Raw genomic sequence first — 18229 nt, forward strand, 5'->3', positions numbered from 1 at the left:
AGATAAAAGCTGTAGATAAAAAAAATGTAGTGAATTTAGAAATAAAAGAGAAAAATAAAATGAACACCCTAGTATTAAACAGCTGAAGCTAAGGAAGAAAGTACCATCAGTGCAATGATAAAAACAAGTCTTATGCTGAATGGTAAATAGGCTATTTAAAAATACAGATTAATAGTCCAGAATGGCATAATACATTTGGATCTGCTCGCTTTTTAATCACAATTTTCAAAAGTAGTATTATTAGAGAACAGAGCAACTAAAGAAATTATCTCATGCTTCAGTTGGTATTTTCTGACATTCCAAGCGTGGGAACAACTGATATGAACTGCAATTTGATTACTGTTTTCTTAAAGGGTGTTTTTAAGCATATTGTGTGCCCATATCACTTTAAGTCCAATGTAGGCACAATCCAATGGTCCTGTAGGAGGTATTATGTTTTTTGAAGAATGATCTAAGAGAATAAGAATAAAGTTCAGAGCTGCATATGACATCATTAACAGCAGCATGTTAATGAATAACCCACATACAAAGACCTGCTGTTGGGCTGTTAGTCCAACATTCAGAACAAGGCTATCCAGAGGAAGCCTGTGAAGCTTACGCAGTGAAGTTCAGCAGGAACAAGAGACATCTTTAGTTTCTTCCATGGAAGGAAGAAACACAGACAGACTCCATATTTCAAAGATCATAAAAAGAACTGTGGAAGAGGCAACACAGCAAACTTAATGGAAAAGAGATCTTCAAAACAAAGGAGGCGAGATAGAAATTGATCGATGGCTTTTGATATTTGCATTATATTATCTCTAATTTCTATGTTTCCTTCAGAAGAAGAGCTGCAAAGTTATCTAGGCTACAAAATATTTGATACATTCTGATCCCAGTCAGCAATTGTCACTTCTGGTTGACAGAAACATGACACAAAGGAGACAAGCAGACCTTTTCTCCTTTCTATCAAACATATAAGTTAATGTGTTATTTTATCAAAAACACAAGTCAAAGCTTCAATTGATCATCATTTTAAACAAAAGAAATAGAATGCTATAGAGTTGACACATATTGAATCCATATTCAAATGATGCAAAATAAAAAAAAAATAGTTGTATAAGTGTCACGCACAGAAATAAAACAAAATATTAAAGTTTTCTTCTGTACTTGCTAAGATCTTTCCCACAATAGATAGGATCTATTTTACTCATATAAACAATTTTTGTAATGCCAACACAGTCTTGATAAAGTCCAAGGTTTTTGAAGATCTGAAATATCAGAAGTGCTTTAGCATTTAACAAAGACAGAAATTCTTTGCAACTTTTTCAGTTTTATTGTCCATTGAGCCAAAGAGTTAAGGCAGTGTGACAGTGATACCAGGAGAAGGTAAATACATCCAGTCTCACTAGTGTTCTTCCAGTGTAGCGTGTCATGGGGTTTACGCTTCAATTCCTGGCTTCAGCAACCATATAGGAGAAGAATTTGCCAAGTACACTCCTGTCTGACACCCAGGAATTTCCTGTCTGATGCCCAGGAAATTATTTGTAAAGGCACTACTGGCAATACTGTATTCAAGTAAAACATTTTTTTCCCCAAAAACCAATAGAAGAGTTTTTATTCCTTTACAGCAGTATAAGTATCTAAGGAAAAACCTGCCTTCTCCCACCTCACTTGGTTTCAGCTTTCTATATACCTCCATAATGATGCGGTGTTCACCTTACAAACATGTGTGAAATTTGCATCATTCTTTTAAAGTTTGCTTCTAAATTGAACTTATGAAAGTTCACTTTCAAGTCTATCTGTTACTGTTGCAATAACAAATTATATTTTTTTCTAATTTTCCCTGAAAAATAGCCCCAACTGAAATATTTAGCAACCGTTTTGTAATTCACAAGCAATGTGACAAGTCACATTCATTTTAATTTTCAAGTTAACTGATTGTATATCATTTTAGTTTTTAAGATGAATTTGCTATAGGGGTATAAAATTATTTCTAGCAAAGTTATATTAACTACCTTACATTTAACAGGCTAAGAGAAGCAATTTAGCACAAATATTTTTTCCTCCCTGTCAAGAGCTTCCTGGGTTGCAAAGAAGACAAACAAGTGGGAAAAGTGCTATTTTTTCCAAATATATTATAAATCTGTTGTCTATTTTCACAACACATGATATTCATCTTGCTGACAATGAATGAATTAAAAAGTGTATCCTACTTTTTAGTTATCCTAATAACACTGTTGATAGTCAAATACCTTTAGAAGGACTGGCTTCCAAACAGTATAGAAGAAATTGCTTATCTTGAAAGTAAAGTTTAGAATAAGGCATCACAGCAAAAAGTAGCGACAACCATAGTCCAGAAATGGCTGCAGCTTAGGTAAGCAAAATAAGAAACACGTATATGATTGTTGTGCTCAAACAGATATGCTTCATGGTTCCTGTGGTAATTTAGAATCATAGGTTCTAAAAACAGAAGAAAAACACTGAACTACTGATTTTTAGTGCAAAATGCCTTGTTTCTAATAGATAGTATCCTGTAGAACAGCGCTAGAAACTGTGTCCATGGGGCCTATAAACAACACAAAAACAGGACTTCAGGCTCAGGGGAACCGTACGCAACCAAACATAATACTGAGAGGGTTTATCTTGTGAAACACTTCTGTATGCTTGAACTTTCCTTGTATTCCCCCAGACAGGCACAGTGCTACTTCTAGAAGCAGAATCCTAAGATGGACATATGTCATGATCCTGTGCTCTAGTGCTTCAGGCTCCAACGCTGAAGTCTTTCTTCTAGCAATGCTTATTGCTATGGCATTGCACTTTCACGTGGTTAGTTGTACCAGGTACATATAGTACCATGTTATCAGCTAGTCTATGATATAGAAACCATTCTATGAAAGACTGAGAGACCTGAGACTTTTCAGTCTGGAGAATATGGAGAGAAGATCTTAACAAAGCTTATAAACAACTAAAGGGCAGTAGTCAAGTGGATGAGGCCAGGCTCTGTTCACTGGTGCCCAGCAATAGGACAATGGGCAATTGGCATAAACTGGAACACAGTATGTTCCATATAAACATGAGAGTGACAGAGCATTAAAACAGGCTGCCCTGAGAGGTTGTAGAGTCTCCTATGGAAATAGTCAAAACCCACCCAGACAGCTAGCTGTGTAACCTACTGTAGGGGACTTTTGCAGAGGGTTGAACTCGATGATGTCTAGAGATCCCTTCTAACCCCTAGGATTCTGTATGCAATTCTCTCTTGGAATAAGCAAGTTGAGAAATTCTAATGTCTTCTTTTATTACTGCTTTTGCTGAGACTTCAAGTACTATTTATGCACTATACTGGAGTTATTATGTACCTCCTATCTCACTTTCCATGCTTCTATTCTAGGAGATCAGTATGAACCTAAATGTTTCCACAATCTTACTAAGAATCTTAGCAAGTGACATGATAGTTTTGCCTTCACGGTAGCATTGCTGGGACAAAAGGAACAAAAAGAAGTTTATGATCCATTCCAGTAAGAAAAAAAAAAAATTGCACATTTAAACTCAAGCAGGGGAGTATATGGTTGATTTGTCATTTCCAGCATATTCCAAGCAGTATCATTTCCTGTATTGGACAAGGAAGATGCAGAAGACGTGCCTACACGCAGGAATAAGTATTTCCAGTTGCTTTAGCACTACCCATTAATTCCTCTATGCTGGTAATACTTTCAATTGCCTTTCCCAATGTTCACATCCTATCAGAACAGCATTCTTTTGATTGTTCTGTTTACCAGACAATGAGAAATGTTTTAGCTCCTCATAAATCACAAACTATAACACCACCAGTTGCACAAGGTGATTCATCATGATGTTTCAGTAACTGTGAGAAGGGCCTTTCCCGCACAGAATCTCACATTTATAAAGGTGGTATCTTCAGAAAATCTTATTCATGAGGGTATACTGAAAGATTTGACAGAATCAAGGACAGTCGGAATGAAAACACCAAGGATATTTGAATGCCAGCAGATAATTTCTTTAGGAAACTATCCAAAATTGCAAGGAATTTATTTATATCATCAATTTACTAGGTAGTGTAAAGAAAGATACACAATGTGTAAAGAAGACAAAAAACTACATCATGATGAAACCTGAATTCAATTTTAGTCAGTCTTTTATTAAAGATTATAATCCAGCATGTCAGTCACCTAAGCTTCTGTCGCATGCTTCCATATTGTAGTAAACATTCTGAGTTGGCAGAATCACAAATGAGATTTGCTATTCATATCATGTTGTCCTTTGTTTTATAGCACCTGACCACACAATCTTCCAATTTGGACCTTGATTCAAATATAGGCATCACTTAGAAGTGAAGAGGAAAAAGAAAAATATAGCGATGTAAATTCTATGAGATTTTCTATTAATTATATTTTTTTAACTCTATAGGAATAGATGTATACAGACTATTGCTAAAAAAAAAAAAAGAAAGAAAGAAAGAAAGAAAAAAAGGACATTAGTAATGTTTCATGAAGATATCAAGAAGAAAACAAAAAAGAAAAAATGAGGCACATTAAAAATAAATAAATTCCATAAACCAGAAATTCCTCTTGAATGTATCTGGTCCTTGATTGTATATACATCTAATAAAATTAGAAAATGTTTTATCTACATATTGTTGAAAGTTTTACTTATCTTGGAACCTAGAATATAGCCTTCCAAAAAGAACTTGTCCCACTCTTCACAAAAAGGAGAAAACAGATGCTCTCCGTGCCCCTCCTGGGCCAGTTGGGCATCACTAAGGTGAGCCTGCCAAAACTTTTGGAAAGGACAAGAACTCAGTAATATAATAATAAAGGGAATGAGAATTGAAAAACATGCCTTTTCTGAACGTTGGCTGAAATATTTGAGTGGATTTGATATCTTGCTTACCTATGCTGCAGAAGTAGTCATGATGCACACAATTTCCAGGAGAACAACATTAATTGTGCAAGTGACCATCATAGTAAGGGTATATGTCTTAAGGGCTGGCATCTGATAAGACCAGCAAACAGCAGTCTTCCCTGAGCAATCTGATATGAGCAACCCATTAATCTGATAGCCTAAAGTGATTTTACTCCTTCTATATTTCTGTCCTCGCTTCAGAATTTGCCAAGGATATTGAGAATAAAAATAAAAAATAAAAAATAAGATTTTATTACATCAATCACTTTGAACAAGGGAATTATATTGTCTCTTACAGATGTATTTAAGATTCTCATCACTGGGATGTCCACAGGCCACAAGAATAGTCTGCAAAAGTTTTGATCAGTTCAAAGTATGAACACGTTTGTGTATGCACCTCTAAATGTCATGAGTGAGGAAAGATGAAAGTACTTTCATTCTTCATCATGGTTTCAATCCGTGTGTTCATTGTCACTCTCTTTCTATGAATAAAACATGAGACAAGTCCAGATTTCAATGCCCAAGTTTCCTTAAAGTGGTTTATATCAGAGAAGCACAAAGTAGGAAGGCCTTCCTCAATTCAGTTGCACTGACCAAAATCTTATGGCAGACAGAGTGATGGAGGCAGGTATTGACTTCAACATTATGTGAGATAGCCTGGGGTCCATCAGCCTCTGTATGCCTCTCCAGAAGGGTGAGATTTACCTGCAGATTTTCTGCCTTGTCTTACAACCCCGTGGAGGAGTGGTGACACCAATTTATGCATCTGAGATGAATTTGTCCCCCCTTCTTCACCGTATTCAAACACAGAGATTTTCCTGTATCATATTGCCCTGACAAAACAGTATTTTCATAAACCTGCTTGCTTAATTCAGCTGTTAGACAATGACAAGTAAAATACCTCAAGTACTACTCACTTATACGCATCAATCTAATAAGAGTTACTAAAATTAAGCTTCATTCAGAGTTTGCTTCTTTTGCATGGGCTAGTAGACGGGACATTTTTTGAAACACCTAAATCAGTAGTTTCCAACCTAGAAATCCAATCCCCAGATATGATCATGAATTTCCAAGAAATCAGTTTTTTTTCTCATAATCACACTTGGAGCATGCTAATACATCATAACTCATTTGTAAAGGAGTTTGGAACTGGAATCTGCTTAGGAACAAATACCCACAGAAAAGATGCAAGTGCAAAATTAACCATTTTAAGAATCCTTTAGGAACAATTAAGTTTACAAAGATTTCATGGTCCTACCGCTGTTTCCAACAGAGTTATGTTACATACATTATCTTTTACTTTATCCAGTTTTTGATTTATTAGCTCAAGTTATGTCATTCAGAGGTTAGAATATCCTTTTTCAGCTTTGGACAGAGCAAAGAGATAAGCTTCAGAAAGACAAACAAAAATTAAAAGGAACACAGTAGATGCTGCTTATAATGAAATCAGAGAAAATGGACTTAACTAAATCCACTGGAAAGTAAAGAATCCTTTCTAGATAAATAACCCTGTGTGTTTTGTACATGTGCACCCTGAAATACACTGTGGTGCAAAAACATATACAGCAAATTATTTTTCTTTCTTGATGATTTATTTATATGACACTAGCATTCATGGATGCCAAGATTTTATTGTATACAGCATCAATCACAGATAAGCACTCGATAAGGAAGAAGCACCTCTCCTGAATGGCTTCATCAAGCCCTCATTGCAGATTCAATGAGTCAGAAGGCTTTTTACTTTTATAAAATCTGCACCACTGGGCCTGGAGCACATACTGTGCTCAACAGCTTCTGAAGATGTCACCATAGAAGAAGCATAAAGTAATTATAATCCTCAGTGCAACTAACTCTCAGTCCTGGGTTTTTACTATACCTCTGTGTGAGAGCTTCTCCAGGATGATCCTTAGGCGCTGAAGAACAGGAGGTGAAATGTCATATTTGTATATGTCTCTTACTGGCACTCGCTGACATCTCCCAAATATTCCATCTGCAGGAGAGAGAGAAAAAGAAAAACATACATTTCACTTTCTGAAAGTAAGAAAAACTTCATGAGATGCGCATTTCCAATGTATCCTAATTATATACTGAAGGAGCCTTTTAAAAGACACTAAAAAGTTATCAAAGGACTACTGAACTCATAAAGCAGAGTATTTTCTATCAAAATAAATAAATGCTGGAAAGAATATTATTTGGAGGAAGAGTCTACTGTATAAGTTATGAGTGCAGTTTATTTTATAAAGTTATTTCAGACTTCTGCCTCCCAAATCTTTTGATGTAAAAGTTCTTTACTGCCAATTCAGTGGGAAAAAAATAATGTTCAGAGCCTACTATGTTGCAGATGAAAAGCACAGCAACCAGAAATATAAATATTAATTTGCAGAAACTATGAGGAGTTGCTGAAACATTTTTAATGCAAGAGCTGTGTGCTAGGCATTGGTAAATGAGAACTGAATCCGTAATGGCTAGCAAAGGCTCATTTCAAGAAGTACTCTCTAATGAATGCAATAAAAGAAAGCTGCTCACAGAACAATGAGATATTAATGTGGCCTAATTTATTTAGCTCCATTCCATTTGTCTAAAATGACAGACTCTTCTCATCAATGTCTTTTCAAATCACACCTTCTAATTAATTTAGCTTCTTATTAGTCTTTATTTAGAGAATTGTTCATTTTGAGACAAGCTTCCTGTGTATGTGTGGGAGGAACAGGGAGTTCAAACATTCAAATTACCTTTCTCTCTTTCACACAAAAGACTAATTCAGAGCCTAGGTGCTTCACATGCAATCTGACCATCTGCAGTCGTAGGCCTCTAAGAAAGTGGGTTCATTTATTGTTCTAAACAGTTCGGTTCCATATAGTGATCCAAAAGAAGTAATTTAAATGCAACAAGTTTAATTAGCAAAATATTGTGTGGCTGTACTAATTTTAACACCATAATTACTTTTGCTCTGATATTCTATCTACGCTCAAAGAGGGGAGCTACATCAGATTAGCAGAAAATAACAGTAAGTATTAATTTGCAAATGTCCATTACTTTCTCTGCTACTTCACAGAGCTAAAAGACTCCAAATGGAAACCACTGGCACAGCACAGCTGCTCACTAAACACAAATAATGGTATAAGAGAAAATAAACCAATCTGGGATGAGGAAAAAATAGGCACTATTAGCCTTCACTGTTGAATAGAAGTACTCCACTGAAATGACCCAACTTAAGCTTTCTTTGCCTTTCTGATCCTCCTGCAACTTACAACTGCTGAATTAAATTAATCCAAATTAAAAATTTACTTCTCACTCCTAGTTTCATCTACAGACCTGGTTTGTTTTTCTGCTATAAGAGTCATAAGGCAGCATAACAGCAAATTAAAGTAATCTGGGTGGAATATTCACCTCTGCGTCAAAACCTGTTGCAGTTGGAAAGGAGAGCATATAAATATCAGTCCTTTGTAGGTGGGTGGGTAATGGGAATAAATAAGGTCCTGATTCAGAAATAGAGAAACGTTTCAGTGTTTAAGAATAGGACTGTTCAAAATGAACCATGGTTGGAAATAATGAGCTCTGTTTTGAAATACCACCATAACTGGCTACGAACAATTAGGACAAAATCTCTGTTTAAATAAACAATGAATATTCTGTGATTTAAAGATAATATACCTTAAGCATAATTATACAACTTGTTTTGCAGTCTGGAAAGCATTTATACTTCACCACAAACTAAACATTTTCATGTAAAGTATTCTTTGAAGATATCTCAATGGCTACAAGAGCTCATTCATCCTCAAGCTCTAAAAGAGGCCTACCTTCTTCTTCCTAAAAACAGTTTTGCAAAACCTTCCTCTGGATACAATAAAAACTATTTACATTCTAAAATTTTCAATTAGCATATGTGTCTGGTCTATCCAAACACACTGGGATTGCTTAGGGAGAAACTGCCAATTCTTCTGGCTTTTGTGCCTGAAATATGGGCACAATAAGGTTTAAAGAGGCTGCAGTTGCAAACAGTGCTCTGCTAGGCAAAACGCAGCACCGGGAGAGCTGAGAAGGAGATGAATGCCCCACAGAGAGTCAGCAAATACCGTTGCTAATCAGGAGCATCCTTAAAAGAGGGGATTACAGTTGGACTGGAGTTGTGCAAACAGTGGATTTCATACTTTGGTGTAGTAAAAAAATATACATATACATTTCCCTGTGACTTTGTATGATGGCAAGGTTTCCATGACAAGACATAAAACAAAAATATTTAATTTCACATTCAGCACACAGTTTTAAGGTTACTTCTTCCATAAAACTTGATGTTACGTATCTCACAAAGGAAAAAAAAAGGAGGGAGTCATTTTACAAGGAGCAGTGAGTCCAACCCTTGGTTCCACACAGCAGCACACAAACCCAACCCTGTGTCTCAGAGCGGTGTCCCAACACTCCCTGAGCTCCGGCACTCAGGGCCGTGCCCGCTGCCCTGGGCAGCCCGTTCCATGCCCACCACCCTCCGGGGCACAGCCTTTCTCTCACCCCCAGCTGCCCTCCCCTGACAGCTCCATGATATTCCCTCAGGCCCTGTCGCTGTCCCTCCCCTCCCTGTGAGGAACTGCAGCCACCACGATGCCTCCCCTCAGCCTGCTCTGCTCTATGCGCAACAAACCAAAGCACCTCAGCGCTCCTCATATTCATCTTGACCCAGAGGACCAAAGAGCAGCAAACTGCCCATCGTTACCCCAAAGGAAAAATGGAAACTGGAAAAGCATCCAGATTTTATAGCTGTCATATGCTGGAGGAAGTCCAAGGCATGAGTGATGCTTTAATAACGGTTACCCAAGGAAAAGCACTGAAGGTCTACAGCCACAAAGGGTGTGTTTGTACTCAACTTAGATTAAAACCGTACTCTGAGAAAAAAGGTAATACGTGAGAGACATCTGTTCTTTACACATGCACAGAATGAGGATAGGTTGAGACCACCAATCAATATACACAAATGGTTGCTATTAAAGTGCTATCATTTGCTAACCATTAGCAAAAAGTAGTCTCTGAAATTTCCATAGTAATACTGTGTAAGTTATACTTACACCTGGGAACATCTGTGCTGGCAGTATGGTAACATTGTCTTTGAGACAGTTACTACATTTGTTTCTAAAGAAGAGACAAAAACATAGGAATAATATACCTAAGGAAACAGTGAGATACCTCCTTAAGTACTTACCCGTTTTGCTACTATTTTTACTATTTGAGAAAGAATCCAAACATAATTTAAGGGCTCCTAATTAAAACCTTGCATTTTGACAAAGACGTATTACAGACTTAGATGCTAAGATGGAAAGACACAAATTTAACCTAAGCCAGATACCCCAATAAGATCTAAAATACTTGCAGATAAACCTCTTCTATTAAAGACAATATCACAGATCATTGTACAATGTCCTACTGAAAAAAAGAAAAAAAAAATCAGCTGATAAACAGTGAACAAGTCAAAATACAAATTCTAGAAGGATAACTTCTGAAGGAAGATTGTTAGCAAATGAAAAACTTCCATCTTCATTCATTATTATTCTTCTGCGGTGAATTGTTGGATATTTGTGCTATTTGCTACCTGCCGAGAAAGGAAACACTACACTGTATTCATGACCAACATCGAGGTATTGAATTATGGAAAAAAAGACCATGAAAAACTATAGTTTGAAACAGTTTTTAAAAGTTATTTTGTCAACATGTTGAGTTAGAAAAGCAGGCAGCTCCACATGCTGGGTAGGTACTAAAAAATCCTTAGAAACTTCCAGAGTGACCACCTTCACCATGGAGGCAAGCCTGGTTCTGGGCAGCTGATTTGATCAAGTCATTTTAAACAAATATATATTTTATATACATACATATAAAAGCTATCTTTGGCTAGAGAAACATATCCCATCCTAAAGCCATACTTGGAGTATGGCTAACCTGAGAATCCAAAGGTGTGTACAAGTCTTGGCCCAGTTTTACATACCAGAAAAAAAAAGATGGAGTTCTTGCCAAATGTATTTTTCTGTTGAGCAAAGCTATGAGGACTGGTAGAGAAAATGGAGTTTGTGTGCAGGAGGAGGAAAGCTTGATAGATGGAAATTAAAAGATTGTGTGCTGCAGTAATTATTTATTTAGATGAACATGCAGTGAAATTTTCGCATGGTGCTGACAAGTGACCTTTGCAGAGGAGCCTCTAAGCAGCTGCTTTGAAGCACCCAATGCTACCGCTGCTCAAGCTTCGCCCGGTCGCCAGGAAGGAAGCAGCAATCCAGACAGCAACAGTATTTACATTCAGAGGCCACCGTGCTTCAGCTACCTCATCCTAATTACCTGACAATTGCTGAAAAATTATAAAGTAGACCTTTGTCAATGAAGTTTTGTCCCATACTGCAGACATTGTGCTTTGTTCCTGTGTTATAATCTGTACATGTCCACACGCCCAATGGTAGATCAAATTGCATCTGCTGTTACCTCTGCCTTATTTGTCCTTGTGTAGTTATCATCTGAGGACATCCTCGTGTCTCTGCATAGTTTTCAGCCAGCACCACCCCTCAGCAACGAAACCTTCCATAAGAAAAGGATTCTTCTCACCAAGCACGGACACTTCACTCACCTTCCCCTAAGCTATGGGTTTAAACAGTTGTAAGGTCCAAAGGTAGTCCAGGACTAATGAAAATGCCAATACTTCCAATGAGAATTAATACGTGTATCTCAAAAGTTAATGATACTGGACTTCAAGGTCACATATGTTAAATGTTTTAGTAACTACGAAGGAGACTGCTGCAGTTATTTAGTTTTGTCTCCCTGCTATTTCTCTCCAGATAGGGGTTTGTTTTGCAAAATCCTTCTAAACAACAACAACAACAAGGCAAAACAACAACAACAACAACAACAACAACAACAAAAGAAATTCTATTCCTTGAAGAGCCCATTAAGTTGCTTTTCAAGAAGCTTTTTTCAGAAGACATAGTCCACAAATCTACACTCAACAATCATAGAATCAATCATGGCTGGAAAAGACCTCCAAGATCATCCGGCCCAACCATCCATCTACCACCAATATTTCCCCACTAAACTATGTCCCTCAGGCTTCTTTAACACCTCCAGGAATGGTGACTCGACCAGCTCCCTAGGCAGCCCATTCCAGTGCCTGAACACTCTTTCAGAGTAGAAGTTTTTCCTAATATTCAACCTGAACCTCTCCTGGTACAATTTGAGGCCGTTCCCTTGAGTCCTATCACCAAATGATTTGTTCATAATTTATATCCCTACTTTTAAATTCTCTTTACAAGAGATGCAGTAGAGATGACACAGATGGAGTAACTGTGGCTTCCACAGTGTCATTTCTCATGCAATGTATTGAAAATATGATTTCAATGCTATCAATAAATACTTCCAAGTCTCACTGCAGCAACCCAGCAAAGCTGCTGCCTGCAAGCACATTAAGCTGCACTGCAAACCTGCAGTGCTCCATGGAGTATGCTGCATTTCTAGGAGGCAATCTTCCCCTGTTAAACTTTTAAAACCTTTATACCATTTTATTTTGCTTACCTATGCGCAGGCTCAGTAAGTCTTGATTATTTCTGTTTCAGAGCAGTAAGAGTGGCATCTAGTGGACAGTTTAGTGCTTAGGGACCAGACCTGCAGCACTCACTATTCACCTGCTGAATTTATTGCTTTCAGATGCATTTGACTTCATCAGGAATACACAGCTATGCAGTGACAGCCACTCTCAGCCTTCCCTATCTTAACAACTGATGAGCATGTGGAAGTTTTTAAGGCAACTGGTTAAAATTAAGGAATAATGCCAAAATTTATACTTCTGATTAAGATATATGCTACTAGAAGTGATGTGTTAAGACAACAAACTCAATGCACACAGATTGTTTTTTAAAAGAGTGTGGGGTGGTAATCTGCTTTTTCTGGTGTGTAAGGCATTAATACATTATGTGATAAAAGCATATCCTCAACTGTAAATAAAAAAGCATATTTTTGTAGATTCGTGTTTTAATTTAATAGAGACAACATATGAAACAGGAAATAACAAAATAAGGAGTTCTAAACCTGAGGATTTTTTTTTTCCAATGTATATTAGTAATAGTCCAGTGAATACATTCCTACTCAACAACTACATAACCTGCTGCATGAAAGCTAAAGGTAACTTATAAATTCTGCTGAAAGCCGGAGAGCTTAACAGTTGTGTGAATGGGCTCAAACAAGATTTAATGCCTTTCTTCACCTCTCTGGACACAGACATTTAAGGTTTAAAACCACATGCCTGGTCAGTTTTCAACCAAGAAATCTCAAACCTGACAACCCAGAATATTTCTGATTATGGAAACAATTGGATGGCATGCTAGTGATTATGAAAGTGCTCATATTAAATGATAAAATTTCCTATTAACAGCAGTATTAGCTAGCTGCTGTGCAAACACTATGATACGGTGGGGATTTGCAATGCTCCAAATACTCCTGGGGCACATCTGAAAGTCAGTAGCTCCTCTGAGGTTTGCAGTCTCCTTTTTTTGACAAGTAATTCTGAGAGGTAGTTCTGGAGGACTCTGTTCTTCCTTCATCAAAAAGATATATAACCTTCAAGAGAGGGCAGGTATCACTCTAGGAACTCTGTGCCAATCTGCTGCTGTAAGTGTTGAACTATATGGTTGCAAAATATAATGCACGCTTTACCTTGAGAGATTTTATTTTACAACAAAAATATGCAAATAGTAGAGAAAGTAACTAAAAAAAAATACCCTACTCTCACCTGAATACAGCAAGAAGGAAGGCAAGAATCATAACAAAGCTAGCTATAGTTTTACAAAGCAAGAAGAGAGCAGGCTGACCATGAAAAGAAAGGCTGCCTACTCCTGAAAAGCCCCTGAATTATTCAGCTAAGAGAAGGAAAGGTCCAGATTTCAATGTCTGCTGTCTGCTATTCACAGTACAGGAGTGAACCTCCACTTTAATGGGTCCTCCACTGGCCTCCCAACCAGAGAAATAATGGCCATTCTTTGGGAGGAAAGGGCAGCAGGGAGTACAAGGAAGGGAAACAGTAGAGGCGAAAAGAAAGCAAATCTTAAATTTTTGCTGCTAGATCCAATGTTTCAGTGGAATAACACTTGAATAACTTAACACTTGTTAGAGAACCAAACTCGAATCTTCCACAGTCTAGGCAACTGTGGAACAATTCTGTGGGTTTTTCTGAACAAGTAGGACAAGGGAGGATGACAGAGCCCTGAGTGTCACTGGTGACATCACTCACATCCAGGTGACGTAGCTTCTAAACCACAGAATTCATTTGCCTTCACTTTCAATCACAGAGACCAGCCTAGACATAATGCGCCCTTTGAGAAAATGAAGCTCTAGCTGTAATTCACTAAGAGGAATTCCTAAGCTAAATTACATTCAGTATTTGGTTATCCTTAAGAAAAAAATGTTTGCAATCAAAACGATCAGAACAATAACAGTACTAAAAGGGAGGAAAGATTCAGACAGATAATTCTTCCTCCAACAGGAAAGATACTTTAAATTCAGGTATTAGTAGCCTTACAAGAAAGCATCTTTAGCATATTTAGTCACCGGACTACAAGATTAACATGAAACTTTCTACATTACATCTTATTGTTATCACTACATCTTATTACTGTTATGTGTCTTATTAGAGATGCATCTGAGACATGTACTATGCCCCACCTCCCATCTAGAGAAAGCCTTTCAGAGCATACAGTCAGAATATCGTGCTAAAGGAAAACGAAAAGAAATGAAAAGAAAAATGAAACGAAAAGAAACAAAAGATAGACCTACAGCTCTTTAAACAATGACCTATGGTTCTGCATGGGAAAAGACTAAAAGTTTGTGCAACCTGGTTGATTAATTATTTATGACATTATTGTTCTGAATCAGAACAAGTTTCAAGCAGGGAGAAAGTATTCTGAAACTGTTCAACAACCTCCTGGAAGAGCAGTGCAGCTCCCTTTACCACTGTGTCAAAGCAACAGGGAATGATGAAACAGGAACAGATCTTTTTTCCCGAATATGCAATTACAAATAGAGGTTACTAGAGGGACTAAGAATTTATTTATGGAAGCAATGAGATGCAAATATACTAATACTTATTTATGCGCACTAATTTTCCAAGTATCACTGAGATGTACTTCAGTCACTTCAAGGATCCCCATTACATTTTTGGTTGGTGCCAAGAACCACTTTGGTGCTGGCAACGTCTTCACTGTGTGATCAGACTAGAGCGGCTCTTGCATCTGTATTCCCAAGGCTAAAATAACTCTGCGAGGAAACACGTTCAGCAAAATGAATTTCTGCATTAATTTTCATTTGGTATTGAAAACAAAGTAGTGTGAGTTTTAACCGGAGCTAAATGCCAAGAGATGTATTTGAAGAGTTAGTTTTATGGCTTTACAGGGGACTGTTTTCAGGAAAACAGGAGTGCTAACCATTCCATTGATATTCACTACAGACATCTACTACTTAGGGCAAACTTGGTTTGTCTCTGACCTTTGCCAAACTTGAGGCTTCCTGGATCTCTGCAAAATAATATTTATAGAGAAGGCAGATTACTTTTGTAATCGGAGCTACTGTATTTATTCCTAAATGAAATTGACTTCAGACATGCATAAAATTATAGTAATAAAGATCTCTTTGTTCCCTAGCTGCAAAGTACTACAAAAATTATGGGAAAATATGTTATGTCAACCAGAACACGTGCAGAAATTCTAAACGCACACCTTTACCAAGGGTAGGGGAAACCTTTACAAACTAGGTACCTGCACAGAGTGCACCCAATGGACTGATTAGAACTGACTAGAGCTATCTGAGAAATCTCTACACATGCTGTAGTATGAAATAGCAGCACGCCCACAGCAGCCCTGACACACCAAGCTGCCTCTGGCACCATGCACAGACACCAGGACAGCCACGAGCCTCAGCTCAAACGTGGACAAGGGGCTGCTAACTGCTTCTGCTGACGTGGCTGGACAGAGTGTGAAATCTGACAGTATTCAAACAAATTCTGACTTAAAACAGCTAAATATTGTGTTTTATAACTAGGACCACTTATTGGAAGCTGCATCCAGAAGTTATTTCTATCACAGTTATAGATCTGGACACAGTTGCCCCCCCTCCCATGACAGAGCTGGAGCACCACCTGCAGCTTTGCTAATGGCAAGAGCAATGGAAATGAGACACTGCAGTCCTTCCTTGCTTGGTTCAAACCACAGCATTGTCAGACAGTAGCAGGAGTAAAGCACTGATAAGGTTTGTGGATATACGAACATGACAGCAGTAAGGTAGAATAAGGAGGTGATGTCATTCGCTATGCACCACTGATGAGGTCAGTACAGGAATGCAGTGTTCCGGTGTCTAAGTTTTAAAATGAATGATAATTTTTGGAAAGGGCACTGAGGAACAAAAGAGATTATCTATAGGATAGAAAAAGCCCTACGGTGAGCATCCTTTTCCAGCACTGAATTCTGCCTTCAGCACAGAGGGTGATCTTTTGTCTCTATAGGTAAGCCCACAGACGGGTGAAATGATATGGGAATGGAGATGTGCAACAGGACTGGGAACAGCTGCAGAACTATTTAATTCTCCTCAGCTTTATTACTCTTCAGAACATATTTTAAGATTTGCAATGTCTGAAATTATGGTAAGAATAAATTCAGAAAGCCTGCTATTTTTGCTTCTGCAGTGGGTTCCAAGACCCCTCAATGCACGTGAAATGTGCAAGCCCAAACAGCTTCCTATTTTATTCACAGGATACATACAACGTTCAGGAAATATCCAACATTTCAGCATACATATAAATAGTAACATGCTTTTTAAAATACTGTATAAAACTACATGCCATTATTAAATGGGAGCTTTGGGGTAGAATTTAAGCTGCGATTTAAGCTTTAGATTTTCCTGCAATTTGAGTGGTTAAGTACAGAAGTTGTATACTTAGCAAAAAGACTTCTTAAAGAAGATAGAACGTGCATTAATAATCTTGAGCAGAGAATTTATGCTACAAAAGGAAGAAGTTCGTCAAAGTTGCAAAATAAAGAAATTGGAAGCCAGGATCAGCAAGAAATCCACTGAAACAGGGTGTCACTAATGAGTGCCAGGCATCTAAATTTCTCCTTCGTCCTATATTGCTCATGAAGTAGCTGATGGCTGCTTTGGACAACAAAACTGCACAGAATATAGTAGATGTGCATGTTGTCTCATCATGTACTTCACCTGCATGCTCTTCCAGGCAGAAAGCATCACTTTTTTCATCATGTTTACACGGCGCTAACCAAAAAGATTGCAATCGTAAATGAAGGAAAATGCCTCTGCCCAAAATCTTTTATTCTGAAATTTCTGCTGAATTTTAGAAACTAGCAATACCCATTTCAATAATATTGCTGCGCTTATGATGCCTATTAGATAGGTAACTATTCGCCCAGGTCTCTGCAGAAAGGCAGCCTCAGAGTTTCACTCTGAGCGTTGTATGTAACCAGTGCTTTGCCATTCCCCAAAGTCTTCCACCAGCCAAGCCCTGCCTCCCATTCTGGCCAGCAGGAAGGTTGGCTGGACGGAGAGTGATGATTTAGGCAAACTCTCCACAGACAAATATGTAAACAGAAGTGTGCACTCAGTAATGAAAGCGAAGGGACAAAACAGCATTTTAAAAATGTAGGAGGAAAAATGAGATACTTGAGAAGACAAAAAGCCTACCAGCTTCTAACCCTCACCACATTTTAGCCTTGTTTTTCAAGTCAACAGTATGCTTCTCTGATGAAATGCAATTTGGGTATACCAAAACCAGAAAGATTTCCATTTCATGCATTGGTATAGACAGTTTTCAATGGACCCAGAGATTTTTGTTTAATCTTCAATAGCGTTTTCTCCCAAAGGCATCAACCAAAATCCTCTAATCCAACTTCTGCATATTCAGCGACTGCAGTAATATTGTGGCACATTTCATTTCTTTCCTTAATGTCACTGAGAACTGGAGCCATAGAAAAGCATTTAAAATGTTTGCTCCTATTTTCAGCGCTTATGAATGGGCAACGTAGGAACAGAGCATCCCATTTCTGTCACATCTGGGACATCACCCTCTCAAATAAAAATGTTCACCCCAAAGTCAAGGAAGGGCAGTCTGGCAAACAGCCTGCAAATTTTAATAAATTCCACATTTTTTTATGGCAGCACCCTAAGTCTTTTGTGCAAACTTCATTTGCTGCAAAGTTCATATTCCGCCTCAACCACTGACTGCTGTCATATTTGGTGCAACTTGTTATGGGTGGAAAGATAAGCAGCAGGGCAGCAGAAAGAGGAGGTTTATCTCTGGCAGCTAATC

The 18229-nt window shown here is 37.9% G+C and overlaps 1 protein-coding gene across 2 annotated transcripts in view; it reads right to left on the reverse strand.

Moving 5' to 3' along the window:
- PTPRN2 (protein tyrosine phosphatase, receptor type N2) overlaps positions 1-18229 on the reverse strand; it is a 622865-nt gene that overhangs the window by 464826 nt on the left and 139810 nt on the right. For both annotated transcript variants that reach the window (XM_025148316.3, XM_025148315.3), the window contains exon 3: positions 6779-6892. In XM_025148316.3, the coding sequence (XP_025004084.2) occupies positions 6779-6892 (114 nt within the window). The remainder of the gene's footprint in view (positions 1-6778; positions 6893-18229) is intronic.

This window comes from Gallus gallus, chromosome 2, assembly GCF_016699485.2.
Source record: "Gallus gallus isolate bGalGal1 chromosome 2, bGalGal1.mat.broiler.GRCg7b, whole genome shotgun sequence".
Classification (NCBI taxonomy): domain Eukaryota; kingdom Metazoa; phylum Chordata; class Aves; order Galliformes; family Phasianidae; genus Gallus; species Gallus gallus.